This window comes from Homarus americanus, unplaced genomic scaffold (genome assembly GCF_018991925.1).
Source record: "Homarus americanus isolate GMGI-L3 unplaced genomic scaffold, GMGI_Hamer_2.0 scaffold367, whole genome shotgun sequence".
Classification (NCBI taxonomy): Eukaryota; Metazoa; Arthropoda; class Malacostraca; order Decapoda; family Nephropidae; genus Homarus; species Homarus americanus.
The window spans coordinates 6,714,826-6,731,517 of NW_024743709.1; the positions used below are offsets into that span (position 1 = coordinate 6,714,826).

Here is a 16,692-nt window from a genome sequence, read left to right on the forward strand (position 1 = left end):
TACATACATCGTTAATGAACTATTGATGGAAAAAGTTTTGGGGACTGAACATTGAGACAATGTGGAGCCCCCCGGAGGCAAAAATGCTTAAATAATACATAGAAAATCTAAAATGGGTGTCTCTTTTTCTTCTCAGCACCACAAAACTCTCACTTTTAAGCTTACCAGCCATTTTAAAGTGAATTACAAGCACAATCACTGACGTTGGGACTCGAAAATACATAATTTGACAAAATTTTGATACGAGTGATGCGGTCATTTGTCCGGGTGGTAAGTCGGGGAGGAGCTGTATATAAGGTTTGTGGTGAAAAGATAATTAATTCAAGATACAGTATTTGAAAGTCTTCCTCTGTAATAAATCTGCAATATATTTAGTGATACTGTATATTGTCGATACTGTAAACTATAACCATAAGTGTACTATTTTTGTGAAGGCTGTATTGTACTGTACTATTACTGTACCATGAGTAACACATTTTGTAACAGTGTATTATAGAGGTTTGTAAAGGCTGTACAGTACTGTACTAATGGTTGAAGGAGGTTTAAGGTTTATAATGTAGTTTCTTGTAAATGATGAAAAAGAAAAAGGGTTTATACTAATTATTGAATAGGGTCAGTTTGATCAGTAAGGTTCTATCGTGAACCTAGAGAAGCAGTAGACTGATACATTATTTTGTCCAACAAATACTTTGGATTCATGAGTCTGAATCTCGGGGTTTGTGGTACAGGGAGAGAGGTGAACAAACTTTATCAGTTAACTGTACTGTATACCAGCCTGGGGATTATTTAGCAAGATGCTTGCAAAATAACCCAAGGCCAGGGCCGGTTTAAGACTTTCGTAGGCCTTAGGCACCTCCAAGATATGGGGCCCCATTTGACAGCATATTCACTAATAACACAAGCTAGTACCTAATTATAAAATGTGATGTTGAAAGAATAAGATAATCAAGTAACATTAATAGATACTAATAGGATTAAGTAATAAATAAATGGAAAAAAAGTATCTCAGTATCAATTTAATAATAACCTGTAGAAAAAGGGGAAGAAAAGTTCTTGTTTTATTTTTCGTAGGCCCCCAATATCTCGTAGGCCCTAGGCACTGTGCCTAATGGATAATCCGGGCCTGCCCAAGGCTACTGTATTATCCTCACGAATTTGTGTCTAAGTTAACATACTGTATTACTATACCCTTCTAGGTGCATGCAGTAATCACCTTATAGATAGTGCTGTAGCCTACTTGACTAATGCCTGTATAGTATATACTTTTCAATGGCTACAGTGGCTCTATGTAATCAAGTTATTTTCTTACTTAATTACTGTAGTGCACATTATCACTTACACTTTGCCAAACATATAATAATTTTTTATTGTTACTCTTCTACTGTATTGTGTGTATAGGTGGTGACTGTGTGTATGAGTGGTGACCATGTGTGAGTGGTGACTGTGTGTGTGTGTGAATGGTGGGTGAATGTGATTATGATAGTGATATTTCTAGGGTTAAATACAATAAGATTTTTTTAACAAATTGATCTTCTAGATTTACAACTATGTACCTATAGAACAAATCTGCAAAATCTACCATAGATAAGGTCTGGTCTCCCCTTTCCCCCTCATTAAAGTCATACACCAGTGCTGAGTCTTTCATGATAACAACTGTCATAACACCATGAAAAAAAAAACTAAACATGCTAAAGAATAATCTGTCTTGAGAAATATTGGACCACATTTTACTCTCGTAGTTGGTGCCAAGAAGACAGCGAGACATTTGTACTTTGCTGTGTGTGTGTGTTAATGAGATGCAGTAATGTGGCCAGTAAAAAAATTCAGATATATTTTTATACTGACGATGATTTGCTGTCTAACTGCTCTGAGTTTGCCCTTCCCATGAAAATGTGACACTGAACTATTTATTGTACAGTACAGTCGTAAGTGTAATGTACTGTTGAAGATATGAACCTCATGTGTGTTTCATACAGCTCTTTTATCTGCATGTGTTAATATTTTATACCAGTATTAATAAATAGTCAAATGAAAACAACTCGTTATTAGTGTAAAGTTTACCCATCTGTATATATTTTATCCTACAGTACAACAGGAAAGATCTTCCATAGTGCGGATGACCCACTGGGGGCAGTACAAATATAGCACACTTAATGAGGGGGTAGGGAGCGTCCAGTAGATTGGGGGTCAGGAATACAGGACTGCAACTCAAAATTGAGTAGCTTTTATACAAATTGTGTACAGATTACAAATAGAATATCTGAAAAGTTAAACAAAACACTGAACTAAAGCACACCAATGTATGATAACTAATTATCATAGTCATTAGGTGGTTCAGTTTCTTAATAACACATCAAAACAAACACAGATTGTATACAATACAGTATACTGTATATATGAGTAAATTGTAGTACTGACTCAACTTTTGCTGAGGAGAGACGTAGTTTTTTTTCGTTCTATTTACGGTAAATCTACTAAAACATTTTTGTTACACTCGGTGGACTTGTTCCACTTCAGTATGTTGTTCCTGGGACATGGATGATACATAGAGCAGTACAGTACATTTATATACACGTATTGTATTATAGAACTATGAAGAACAAAGAAATGTGGTTAAACCACAACACAGCATTTTTTACCTTTAAAGAAAAATGATAGTCATGGCCTTAGCCAAACCACCTACCACATCATACAAACACTAAATCCTTAATAAGGCCCCACAGTATCATCATCACTCTGGGGTACAGTGTGTTGTGTGCATGCATGTAGGAGAGCCAGGATGATACACAAACTAATGATCTTTGTTGATCACCTCCGGAGATTTGTGACATATGCTTACCTCTGAGGACTGGCGACACATATGGTCACCTCAAAAGACTGACAACACATGGTCACCTCCAGGGACTGGCAACACATATGATAACCTCTGAGGGCTGGCGACACATATAGTCACCTACGAGCCACAGTAAACATGGCATGATAAACCCCCATGTTACCAAGGTCTCCACAACAAGTGTTCACTGCTCAAATATCACATATAAAATATTCTTATACCTACACATCCATGTGAACATCTATGATTAACTTACACTAAGTTCTTCAAGTTTCTCATAACCTTGTTATGGGTATTTTGATGAGGTAATAAAGAGTAAAAAGAGGAACTGTGGTAGAACATGTAACTACAATACTTCACAGTTAGTTTGTTGAACCATATAAACCTAACTCAAGCACAGAGATGTTTGCCATAATTGAAATATGTTTTCTGTAGTAATTGTACTTCAACGTAAGTCTAAATGTAACAGAGTGTTAAACTTCTACTTATAAAATATTAGGAGATATTTCTTTAAAACATTTTAAATTTTGTTTTGTTTGTACAAGTTCTTCTTTTACTTTTTGGCATACAGTATTTATTTATCTTTTATGCTGTTTATCACAATAACACAAATACTCCTCAATAAATCTTCAACTCTTTTATGTTTTGCCCACTATCCATTACTTTAACTTCCCATAAGGGTCTACTGTATTCTTAAAGCTCACATGAAACTTGAGTGCTTTTTACTCTCAGATGACTGTTTGTCTTCACGAATCTATACCACCATAAATTTGGGTCTTCAATCTTCAGAAAATAAGTATCCCACAACTCAGGACAGAATCCTCTTGATGGAGGAATGTTGCAAGTTATTATGAAGCCCAGCATAAGAGACTTACATACATCAGGAAAATATGCTGGCAAACTATACAGTGAAACCTATTTAACAGACTATATAGAGAGAGGGAATTCCGTTATATGGAGGGTTCGTTAGATATGAAACCTACATCCAACGGATTATATGGAATGAGAAGTCCGTTAAAGGGAGGTTTCACTCTACTGCCAAGGACATTTTCTTGAGTTACAAGTTCAGGTCCTAAATTAGGAAGCTCTACTAAAGAAGCTGATATAACCCACCTGTACTCTTCTTCCCAGTTGTATCTCACTCATGCCAAGCAGCTCATATAGTCCTTAAAGCTTCCTTCTGTTGTGTTCATATTATCTCTTCATTCTCACGTGTTTAGGATATGTGACAGGAAACAGAAACACCTCTAACAGGGATAGGAACTTGTCTGGTTGGTGATGCACAAGAGAAAAGTATAAGAGAAGTGGTGAGAGCAAAAGGAAAGGACGCACGCATGCACACACATGCACAAACACACACCAGACAGTGACCAGACAGTGACCAGCACTACACTCACCTCCACTTACTTTCTCATATCAGGTACAGTACCCAGTCTGCCGTGAGTCAGGTACTGTACTCAGTCTGCCCCACTTACCGGTAAGCTGCACAATTTAAACCTCACTCATCATACTCCGTATTTCCTAACATAACTTTTTCAATTCAATCTTTACAAAACTTTTATTAATCTATATTCATTCACAATTTCCAGATCTTCTCTGTAACATACCAAACTTTAATTTTATCAGCATTTATCTTCAAAATATACATAACAGTACAGTACTATCATTCTTTTCAACTTTTTCTCAGACTCCCTCATCAGCAACACAGTATCGTCCTCATACCAGCAACTATTACACCTTCCACTCAAACACCACCTTGTCTCTGTTGCATCCTACGGTCATCACTCTCACTTTCATTTTCATATTACCGTACAGTCGATCAAAAAACTCTACTTGGGGTGGGAATTCCAGGATGAACACCTGGGCTCCTGTTGTTTCGTCTTAGTATGGTTGTCAAAATCCTTCATCTGGTGTGTCATATTTTAGGGAACACCCAACAAAAACTCAAGAGCATGCACTTTCTCCTGATCCGTGCACCGGTTGGGTATCAGCCAACCAAGGGCTGCTGTTCTCGGTCCCAGCATGTGATTGGCTATCGGACCAGCCGAGCACAGAATATTGCTGGACCAATCACAGACCACCACTGGTTTCCTTCACCGCACCAATCAGGTATAAAAGTTGTGTGCCAGCAGTCAACTTTACACACTTGAGAAACAACTGGAACCACGCCAAGACCTGCACCTCTGCCCCCGAGATACCACATGGCCATGACTGACGAGGGAACAAACCAAGGTGGTACGGTTGTACCCATCCAAGCCCCAAGAATCTAAACCTCCTTATCTTGAGGAAGTTTTTTGACTCTTCGGGGATAAAGGGGGTAACGAAGGTCGTCTGCAGACTGGTGAGCAGTGGCCTCATGGTAACGTTCACCGAATGGGGACAGGCCGTGCAAGTGGTGGACATTGACTTCACCAACGACGTCCGAATTATAATCGAAGTTCATGAAGAGGACAATCTGGTGATTTGGAGTAATCTCCCATGCCGAAATTGTACATCTAGAACAAGACGAGCTGGCCGAACTACTTGGTAACCAGCTAAGTGTTATCAATAAGCTTACCCAAAGAAGTATGACTGGGATGGGAAACCATCCCAGTTAAACCATATGTTGCCAAACCTACAAGGTGCTACAAATGTCAACGATACGAACACCCAGCCAAGAAGTGCTGGGCTCAGGAGGTATGCTCACAGTGCGAAACCACCGAGCACCAGCACACCACATGTCCCAGCAAGACAAAGAAATGTACAGCTTGTGGCGGCCCACACTCCTCTGACCGGGAGTGTCCCAAGTGGAGGGAGGAGTGTAGGATAGCCAAGCTGCGATTCACGAAAAAACTGAGCTAGAAGGAGCCTATCCTTAAAGTTAAGAAACAAGAAAAGAAGTAACTAGAGAAAGAAGAACAGAAGAAACAAGTTGACAAAGAAATAGAAGAAACATGAAGATGAAGTAAAAGAACAAGATAAAAAATTTTTTGAGCAACAAGATCAAATGTGGACCATCCCGAAGAAGAAAAAGAACAAAAGGGAGAGAACGAGAATCTAAGAACAACAAGACTATGGCCATAATGACCTATGATGTTGACAGCTAGCAAAACAAAGCAACCAACCAACCCTCAACTTCACATTCTTCCTCTCCAGCAACAGAAGCAACAACACCTCTCTCCCAGCACTAGATGGAGCTCTCCACCAAGCTATTCCGGACTTAACTGAAGCTTCCAGCACTCTGATGATTATTCTATAGAATGAATTATATTTTTGTATGACAGAGTTTATCTTTCCCCATCTCCTCATACTTGAGCATCACCAAACCATAGTGTGTGTTTATAAAGACACTACAATATTTTCAAAATACAATTTTGTGAAAATAGTTTTTTGATTGACTGTACACCATTCATTAACTTTGAAATTTTCAAATAATTTTACACCATTCATCCCTGATACTCTCTTACCACAAGCATGTCAGAACAATGAATCATTCACATCAACAAATATTTCTCACGTATATAAGTACAATATTCCCATCAAATAAACTAATGGCAGGATATTGTACAGTATTTAAAAACCTTAGACAAATCTCCTATAAATTCATTACTTCCCACAACCCTTTCTTTTTAATCCCTCCCCCCCCCCTCCTCTCTCTCTAAATTCATCATATACTTTCTATTCCGTAAGTCTCTCTCAACCATCTGTCTCAACTAAATTCCCTTTTCTTTGTCTTGTTTCCTGTTGGCATTAGCATGAAACTACAAGAGCTGTGTTTATATTATGTACCTCACCAAACCCTTCATTCAGTATCTTCTACCTCAAAATACACCACTACTGTACTGTACTAATAGTCTTATCAATCTTTGTTAAAAATATATATAATATGGCACGTACTGTATTATATATTAATGAAATATATTTTAAGTGTAGTATAAAAATCTTCTAATAACTCATAAATATCAAACAAAGCCAACATGTACTGGATATATATATATATATATATATATATATATATATATATATATATATATATATATATATATATATATATATATATATATATATATATATATATATATATATATATATATATATATATATATTATGTAAGGTTATTATATCAACAATGTTTAAACTGGTGCTAAATGACTGTAGAGCAACAGTCATCAGGAGTCCGCTAACTTTCCACTCTTCATTATACCTGACATTGGGTTTCCGGCCGAGTTTCTGAGTCGGTTTGTGGAGTGTTGTCCATGGCCGAGGCGGGAGTTTGCCGGGCTGGTGTGTTGTGCGTTGTTGTTCATGTGGCCATAGTTACCGTGCTGGTCACTGCTATGGTGGCCGTCGGGCATCTGTTGATTCCAAGCTCCTGAGTGAAACTTTGAATGACCCACATTTTCAGTGGCTCGCTGGTTGGACGAACATTTGCGCTCATTGCTGCTAGTCTTGCGTTCGCTGCTTGTATTGGTGTGTAGCCGTTCAATAGACTCTGAGAGCTGAGCCAGTTTTTCCATAAGTGTTCTCATGTTGTCGTGGGACGTCCTTAACCCTTCTTCAGACAACGGAGGAAATAAGTCCTGCAAATTTTCACTTGATCAAGAATTTAAATATTGACGACTAACAACTACATTATACAGCTTCTTACTGTTAACAAATCCAGTTGTACAATAAGGGCATCACCATTCTTATCACAAAGAGTTTATAATAACATTTACTCCAAATTTTACATGGTATCTCAACACTTAAGATACAACACATAATGTAACCATAAGCAATATACTGTACCTGTTCAGCTCCCACATCAAAGTGAAGTCGTGCCAGTCTCTCCTGCTGTTCCCTTATTGCTTCCATCTGTCGTAGCCGAGAATCTTTCCCTGTGGTGCCGTGAGTTATTTAGTTAGTTATGGTGAAACCTCTCAACCAAATAGTACTTTATTTCTTTATCTTATCTTCTCATAGCCCTAATGTTCCTCTTGATATTCACAAGTACAGTAAACAAGACAATGGCTGGTAACCTCAGTGAATAACATACCAACAGAGATAACACAACTACTGATCACAACACACCTTTACACCCACAACAAACACAGATTCTACATGTACAGTACTGGAAGCTATTTCTTCTCCTACACATAAGAGATAAATTTACACAGAGAACAATGATGCTGGTGGAACCTGTATTAACTTTGTTCTGATTAATTATTTTTATTCAGACAAAAAGTTCTTTAATGCTTCAGGATTGTAATATCTAGCATCATGTTCAAAACTGTCTAAGTCACTCTCTAAATTCATCACATTAGCACAAGTTACCCATCTCTCCAGCTATCAAACTCATTTCATCTCTCCATTTGTCAAACTCATTCCCAATTCATTCTATCAGTCCCTCTTCTACTTTGTATTTAGTATTATAAAACTTCATCAGCATACCATCCATCATATATCACTAGTATAAATATACTGTACCATTTAATGCACTTTCTTTGCCAATTTACTTACCAAATGCTCGTAAATTTCCCGCCTGGAAGTCCTCCATCAGCTGCAGGAGTCCTTGTTCAATCTGCCTCACATCAGCCACATCTGCCAGGAAGGTGTGATGCTGGATTGGCCGGTCCATTTGACGGGAGTCTAAACCTCCCCTCATTCTTAGCCCTGATCGCACTACTGGCCTGCCTAGCCATGCTTTGCTGCCTGAATTCCCTTTGTTGTTTGTTCCAACTCTGCTCGGTGGTGCAGAAATTGTGATCCCAAAGCTATGTGGGGTGGAAGGTGCACTCCCTGAAGCAGCTTGGGTATAACTTGCAGTAGGGTTAATACCGCTCACCTGCCCGCAGTGGGTTCCGGGTCTTTTAAAGTCTCCTCTGGCCAGTTGTGATCTATGGGAGGATGTCGTCAGACCTTTCTCTAAGACTCTAGTCTTAGAATCTGACTTAGATATTTGGAATCCCTTGTTACCTGACACAACATGGCTAGGAAAAGGCAGAGAGTAGTCCGTTTGGCGTGGGAGGTCTACGATTTGTGAGGAGTGGGCAACGGTGAAAGGGCGGGCACAGGACAAGCCATGCAGACCAGTGCGGGGAAACAAATTGTCAGTAAGCAAACTAAACAATAAAATAAGCAGTGACAATGAGAAAGCAAAAACATTGAAGCCTAAATCAAATATTTATATATATAGGTAAGCATTAAAAATTATTTATCAGATTGTGTACAGTATTTACATACCAGTGTATATATATACAGTGGAGTCTGCATTTACGCGGTCAATTGAACCAGTGGAGGCCCACGTAAAACAAGAAACGCGTAAATGAAATTACAGAACATATGGGATTAATTGAAATAGAGACTGGGCCGACCCCCAAACTCCACTTTTTCTGACACAATACGTACGTTGTAGTAAAAATAACATCTTAATTTTTTCTGATGGTATGCACACACAATTAATATTTAAAAGAAATACAGTCGCCCGGTTAATGTCCATTCAAATAATGGACTCAACTCCCCACCCCCCTCCCCCTCTTCCCACGCTCGTTGGCTCCTCCCTCTCTGAGAAATGTTTGGGTGAAAACAGTAGGCTTACATTTTTAGTAATAAATAATACCTCAGACTAAAGTTAGGATAATATAATTGACATTGCTGGATTCCTTGCAAGACCAGGAATATTTTGAATATAAATGTCATATATTTTGCACAAAAGATAAAATTTTTGCTCTTTCTAATCAAAATTCTTACATTAGATCTAAAATTTGTATGTCTAATGCAAATTCCATGGTGTTTATATTTAAAATAATCACAATCTTATAAGAATTCAAGCCATGTAAATTATATTCTGGCCAGGTAATTTGTATGAATTTTATGAGCTAAAACAAATATCTTCAGTAAATACAGTAATCAAATTATACTTCACCCACGTAAATGACCAAAATTACTTCGTAATTAAAGCATTTCATTCTGGCAAGGCACCGCGTAAATGACCAAACGCGTAAACAAAAGCCGCGTAAATGCAGACTCCACTATATATATATATATATATATATATATATATATATATATATATATATATATATATATATATATATATATATATATATATATATATATATATATATATATATATATATATATATATATATATATATATATATATATATATATATATATATATATATATATATATATATATATATATATATATATATATATATATATATATATATACACACAGTTGGGTCTTCATTTATGCAGTCAATTGAACTCATGAGTACCGCGTAAAATGAGAAACGCGTAAATGAAATAACAGAACATATGGGATTAATTGAAATAGAGACTGGGTCGACTTCAAACTCCACTTTTTCCGACATTAATACTTACCTTGTAGTCAAAATAACATCTTAATTTTGTGATGGAATGCACACACAATTAATAATTAAGAGAAATATCAATAATATTAGGTTTTTTAACACTTACATTAGTAGAAAAGATAGCTGGGCACACGGGATGGGGGTTGGTTCCGAGGCAGAGGGCAGATTACTGGCCCTCACCTGTACTGTAGCACTTGTATCAATTGTATCACTATTCACCACAGAGGCTTGCAGGGGCTCTTTGTCAAACCCCTCAAAGTCCATATAAGTCCATATCCTCACTATCACTGACTTGGGCCAGCTGTGGTGGGTGGCAGGTGAAGAACTCGGTAATGTTTTGATGACTGGGTGACCTTGTGCACACCTTGCCCGCGCCGCTTCCCGCTGAAATAACCAAATTGCTGCGTAAATCAAGCATTTCAATTCTGGCAAGGCACAGCCAGAAATTACAAACGCCAGAAACCAAAACCGTAAATCCAGACTCAACTGTGTGTGTATATATATATATATATATATATATATATATATATATATATATTTTTTTTTTTTTTTTTTTTATTATATATAAATATACGGGAAAAGAGTACCTTAGCTGTTTATCAAACATCTTCAGAGGCAACTGAAGATGTCTTGAATAAAGACGAAAAGCTAAGGTGCTCAGTTGTTTCTTTCCGCGGATTTTATCAAGATTTATCTTATCCACGCTTTTGTGGGATCTATATATATATATATATATATATATATATATATATATATATATATATATATATATATATATATATATATATATATATATATATATATATATATATATATATATATATATATATTATATATTTTTTTTTAAATAAGCATATCTAAAAAAATTACACCACCACTTTACTGTATAAGACATAAAAAGGTTATGAGAGAAGTGACTTAAGGTGTTGTCAGTAATTGCTGGTTTATTATATTGAACACAAAAAGGGAGTAAACAAAATGATGTAGGTGATGCTGAGGTGAACAACCACTGATTGCAAAAAATGTCTGAAAATTACCTTAAAATATGACTGGTATTTGATGTTTAACATAACAAAATGAACTGAATTTGTAACATTCAAATAAAATTTAACCAAATTGGCCTGTATAAAAAATATTTGTACCTGTAGTGTGCAGTGCAGTACATCTATTGATACTGTACTACAGTAAAACCTATTCTTTCCAGTTACTTTAACATAAATCTAGATAAACTGGACTTTCTTATTGTGATAAGTATTCAAGAATTTAATGATCTCATGCATTTAAAAAATATAAGGTGAAAAAAATTAATTTATAAATACAGTACGTGTGCTTAACATACACAGCACAGCAGTTTTCACCCAACCTGTGATGGTATTGTCCTACAGATCCCGTCCATTGTAAATCTATTACTGCACATGTATGGAGTAAGTGGGATTATGTATGACATTTCCATAATATTACTGTACCCTGAAACTTACTCAAACAGTAACAACAATAACAAGGTGCAGTGGGGGTAGAGGCTGGACTTCAGTGGTTAAAATGATTATTATTATTAAAAGTCTTCCATGATGTTCAACTGGTACTATGACTGTGGCAGCAGACAGGTTACATAAACACTCACCATCTATATACATGTTATGTTATTCATTTCGTATAACAAATACACAAATTAAAATAATCATAATAATTTGACAAGACTTTAAGGCATTGATAAAATGAACTTAATAAAACTGTGTGGTAAACATTATTTTTTAAAACAATGAATGTGTGTGTGCAGATACTGGGGAAGACAACAAGCTGAGTTTACCAACATACTCTACAGTCAACTACTGAAGTTTGTTTGCCCCTTCCTCCTCCTGAACTACGAACCCCGAGATTCAGATTTGTGAACCCGTAGCAGTAGACTGATACACTATTCTGTCCATAAATGCTTTGGTTACATGAGGCTGAATCTAGGGGTTCGTGGTTCAGAGGGAGAGGTGAATAGACTTAGTAGTTGACTGCAATTAACCCTGGACAGTGACTTACATGTATACTGTACTATACATCCAACACAACCCTCATACACATGCATTACAACACATGCTTCAGGAACATAAATTTACTGAACTTTAAAGGGAGGCATATACAGTATATATAGTGAAGCTTCCATATAATGGACTTCTACCTCCAAATAATCCATTAGATGGAGATTTCACATGTAACAGACACTCGATATAACGGACTTTCGTCTCTATATGGTTCGTTAGATGGGGGTTTCACTTCTAACAGACTCTTGATATAATGGACTCATTTCCATATAGTCCATTAAATAGAGGTTTCACTGTATGATTTATACTTTTATTGGAATGCACATGACCGTCAGGCTCCTCATAAAGTGTTTATCAAGAGGAAATCTACTCCGGTACACTAAATGGACGACAGAGGCAGTTGTGCCATCATGATGCTTACCTTAATCATTTCCTCCAATGTTCATTGCTTTTAAAGTTCTCAATAGATTTTCAAAAAATATTATTATGCAATATATGAACAAGTTTTTGAGCAAACTAAACTTGATGAAGAGTAAAAAAATTATTTTTTACTGATAATGTAAAAAGTGTTTAGCTCAATTGGAGACCAAAATGTTTTACAATGATTGGATGTGAAGCAACAGCAATATTCACCATAAGCTTATTAGTATTAATTGATCTTGATGTAACATTATTCTATCAGCATTGTACTGTACAAGCTTCACAGATAAAAACATTTGGGTAATACTTAACAACACACCTTTCTTTTGTCCTATGGAATTCCCGGGAGTGGGACGTTCACGACAGATCTTGCTCAGGTCGATTTTTCTCTCGTTTGACTCCTCGTTGGTGTAGGTAATTTGAGTTGTACTGGGCGGGGTGGACACCTGTACAGTACAGTAATTTGGCGAGAATTAGTAAATAAATTGATGTGCGTGTATGTGCAGTGCAGTAATGTACAACATTTCTGCCCAACGCTGCCTTAAGGATACATAAAAAGAAGCCAAAAGTATTTAATTACTCAATGTTGGATAAGTTTTTGGGAATAATCCTGCCAAGTTTTTGCAATATAACTCAAATACAGATGAACTGATAGATGCATCACATTACAATTTTTAATACAATAAGCTGGCTAATAGTTTATCATGTACAGTCCCTCAAAAAAGTATATTCACAAAATTGTGTTGAAGGATTTTCACAACCCTACTGAGGCAACAGGAGTAACAGTGTTCATTCTGAAATTCATCAACCCCCCCCCCCCCTCAAGTAAAGAGAGTTTTTTGAGTGATGCTACATTAACTTACCCTCAGTGTTGGCAGAGGTTTATTAGTGTTGGCTCCTGTCCCCGGAACACTGACCATCCTCTCCAGTTTCCTCTTCTCTCCAGGTGGTTCAGTACTTGATGTTGTCTTTAAGGAAAATATGAGGATAAGAAACATGGACTACATCCACAACACAACACTGTATAGTCACTCACAAAATTCCTGTCGCCTCTCCTCCTGAACCACGAACTCCGAGATTAAGACTCTTAAACCCGAAGTAGTAGACACCGACACATCATTCTGTCCATAATTGCTTCGGATTCACAAGTCTGAATCTTGGGGTTTGCAGTTCAGGAGGAGAGGCGACAACACTTTGAGGGTGACTGTACAGGCAGCTATAGTGAATAAACTGTGATGATTTTATACAACTCTCACCATTCCTAAACTCTCAGGCTTGTACAGTACTGTACAGGTATATATACAGTATCTTATAGCTAACTAAAGCAATAATAACAAAGGATTTTAGTGCACTGTATAGAGGATTCTTTTGAGTCTCTTCTGAGAAGCTTTGTCGTTAAGGGAAGGTGTAGTCAAGGATTACCCACATTTACTGCTGGGGTAAAACTTTTTCTCGGACTAAAATAAATGTTGGTGGAGACTTGCGTGTATCTACCTTGTTCATATAAATTAACTGTATACAGTATTTCAAAACTTACTTAGGTTAGGTTAGGTTTGGTTAAGCTAAACTATATTAAGTTTGGTTAGTGCTAGGATGGTTAATTTTTAGGTGAAATAAGCCGGAAGAGCTACTCTTCAGGTGAACTGGGAAATCTAATCCTGGTTTGCTAATGAGAGGAGATGTGTGAGAGTTAAGGGAGGGGTGAGGAGGTAGCTCTAGAGGGATGAGGAGGAGGGAGATGAAGGTGAGCATGACTCATGTAATATACTCTTAGTGAGTCACTGCTGTGATGTTCCTTCAACACCAAGTTTTGGTTAGTTAGGATACTTGTAGTTCACTGAATAACTGCCCAGCAATATTTTGAAGAACCTAATCACTGAATAAATCCACATATTCAATATGACAAGTAAAACATACCGTTTTTATGTGAAGAAAAATATACCATTTTCATGTTAAGATAATCCTAGAAGTCTTTATTGTACATGTTTAAAAGTCACAACAACCTGAGTGGATACTTTCACAAACCAAAATTTTTATCAGATGTATCAACCCATATGTACAACAATGCAGATACAGTACTGTATACACACTTAACAATAAGATACTAACATACTAACAATGGCATCGAAAATTACATACAAGTCTCATATAACCACATTCTTCACATTCATCTTACTTATACCCTCAAGTATCATTTCCACCCAAAAAAAAAAAAAAAACACCTATGCATTAAACACACGCACCATCTGCCTTTACAACATTCACATTTGCTTGGACACAAACACTCACACCTTCCTAAGACGTCATGCACAATAAACTAAGATCACAACCATTACCACGGTAGAGAATGAGGGAGGCGGACTGATGGGAAATGACGTCTCATCACTTGCCGGGTTGACAAAGGGCGACGACTCATCATCGTTTGTGTTGGTCGGAGAGAGGGTGAGCGTTTGAAGCTCACTATCCTCTATCTTCTTCGACATGTTTTGATGTTTAAGTTTGCCTGAAAGAATTATAGCAATAATCAGCGACATTAATCAGTGCCACCACATATAGCATCTTTGTCCTCAGAGCAAAAATAGGATTAACAAATTTTCTTTAACTTTAAGTGTTGTTTTAACCCAACCAGTGCTGACGACAATGTGTGTTATATGGTACTAGAGATCACCTTTGGCCTCCACAAGTCTTTGAGAAATACGAGTACAGGGTATATACAACACTGAGCTGGCTTTAATTCGTGGGCCTCTTCCTTCGATACGGTATTTCTGTAGTCCACCAGCACTTGTTCTTCTGTAAAAGATTAGGTCAAGTTGGGGAGGATTAGATTAGATTAGGTTAGGTTTTTAATGACCAGACCTAACCTAGCCCTCATCTGTCTCTAGTTATAACTGCGACTAATTTACACTTGGTTGGCTGTGAAAGTTTTATTTTTAATATGTATTTTAATGCCACTGTTCCTGCCATAACTCACAGTCACTGTTGCTCCTCATACAGAAAGGTAATACAAGATTGTAGGTAACATCAAATTTGTTTTAGCATGGATCCCAGACTGCATATGAATAATCTGTATCTTTGTCATAATATATGTATGCAATATTAAGTACAATATTATCATGAGATTCCCATTCAGTATTCTTTTATACAATTAAAATGGTCAGTACCATGGTAATTCTCCTTATGATAGCTGAAGTACCATACACTTACTATAAAACAAAATTTAATAACCAAACCGTCCATCGTATTTGTGAATATAAATCACCATCAAATGAGTTAAGTCACCACCACGATACTGGTATTAATAATTAATTACCATCAACGAATACACTTCATAAAAAGGTTTGGATCTATGACTTAGCATTTTGAGGACGATGGTTAAACCCCCTTAATGACGATGGTTTAAATATCACACAAACTTATCTTAGGTTTAACCCCTTTGAGTACGATGGTTTAACCCCTTTGAGTACGATGGTTTAACCCCTTTCATGACAGTGGTTTAAAGACGATAACCCCCCACACACCCTTATCTCAAGTTCAACTCACATCACAGTCTTATCTCCACCCCCTCACGCATCAAACAGATTTTTTCTGAAATATATGATGTACAATGTGTCACAAAGGCGAGAGAAGTGTTAAAACCTGACCAACACTCCACCGTCCACTAGCAGGGAGCCACCATGGTTTACACTAGTGGTCCAGGTGCCGGTCATCTCCCGCCTTTCGTTTAGTTGTAAGAAACTTCATATAACGGACTTTGTTCTCCATGTAATACGTTATATAGAGGGTTAGACTTATATCTATATATTATCTGCTAGGTGGGGTTTTCACATCAAAGGAATCCACGATATAATGGACTTTCATCTCCATATACAGGTAGTTAAATGGAGGTTTCATACTAGTAGTTCCTCGATATAATGGAGTTTTTTATCCATATAGTCCGTTAAATAGAGGTTTCAGTGTTAATTTGTTTAATTAACAAGTGAAATAACCTTAGGGGTTAATCTTCAGGTCATATATTAAATCTGTTGTCATACATAACCATAGAGACAATACAAAGAAGGGATAAAAAACGGAA

General features: G+C 36.8%; 1 protein-coding gene across 6 annotated transcripts; it reads right to left on the bottom strand.

The window, feature by feature from the left end:
* Positions 1 to 1,003: 1,003 nt before the first annotated feature.
* Positions 1,004 to 16,342, bottom strand: LOC121877410. Of its 6 annotated transcripts, none has more exons than XM_042383168.1 (8): positions 16,257 to 16,342; positions 15,289 to 15,410; positions 14,957 to 15,123; positions 13,484 to 13,588; positions 12,940 to 13,066; positions 8,312 to 8,392; positions 7,601 to 7,689; positions 1,004 to 7,392 (listed from the first exon to the last, which is right to left on the bottom strand). In XM_042383168.1, the coding sequence occupies exons 1-8, from the start codon at positions 16,325 to 16,327 to the stop codon at positions 6,982 to 6,984; spliced, it is 1,173 nt and encodes a 390-aa protein (XP_042239102.1). In that variant the 5' UTR covers positions 16,328 to 16,342; the 3' UTR covers positions 1,004 to 6,981. The 6 variants fall into 6 exon arrangements, with proteins under 6 accessions (XP_042239102.1, XP_042239097.1, XP_042239098.1 ...); XM_042383163.1 differs by having other exon boundaries at positions 8,312 to 8,821; XM_042383164.1 differs by having other exon boundaries at positions 8,312 to 8,821; positions 16,161 to 16,332.
* Positions 16,343 to 16,692: the final 350 nt, after the last annotated feature.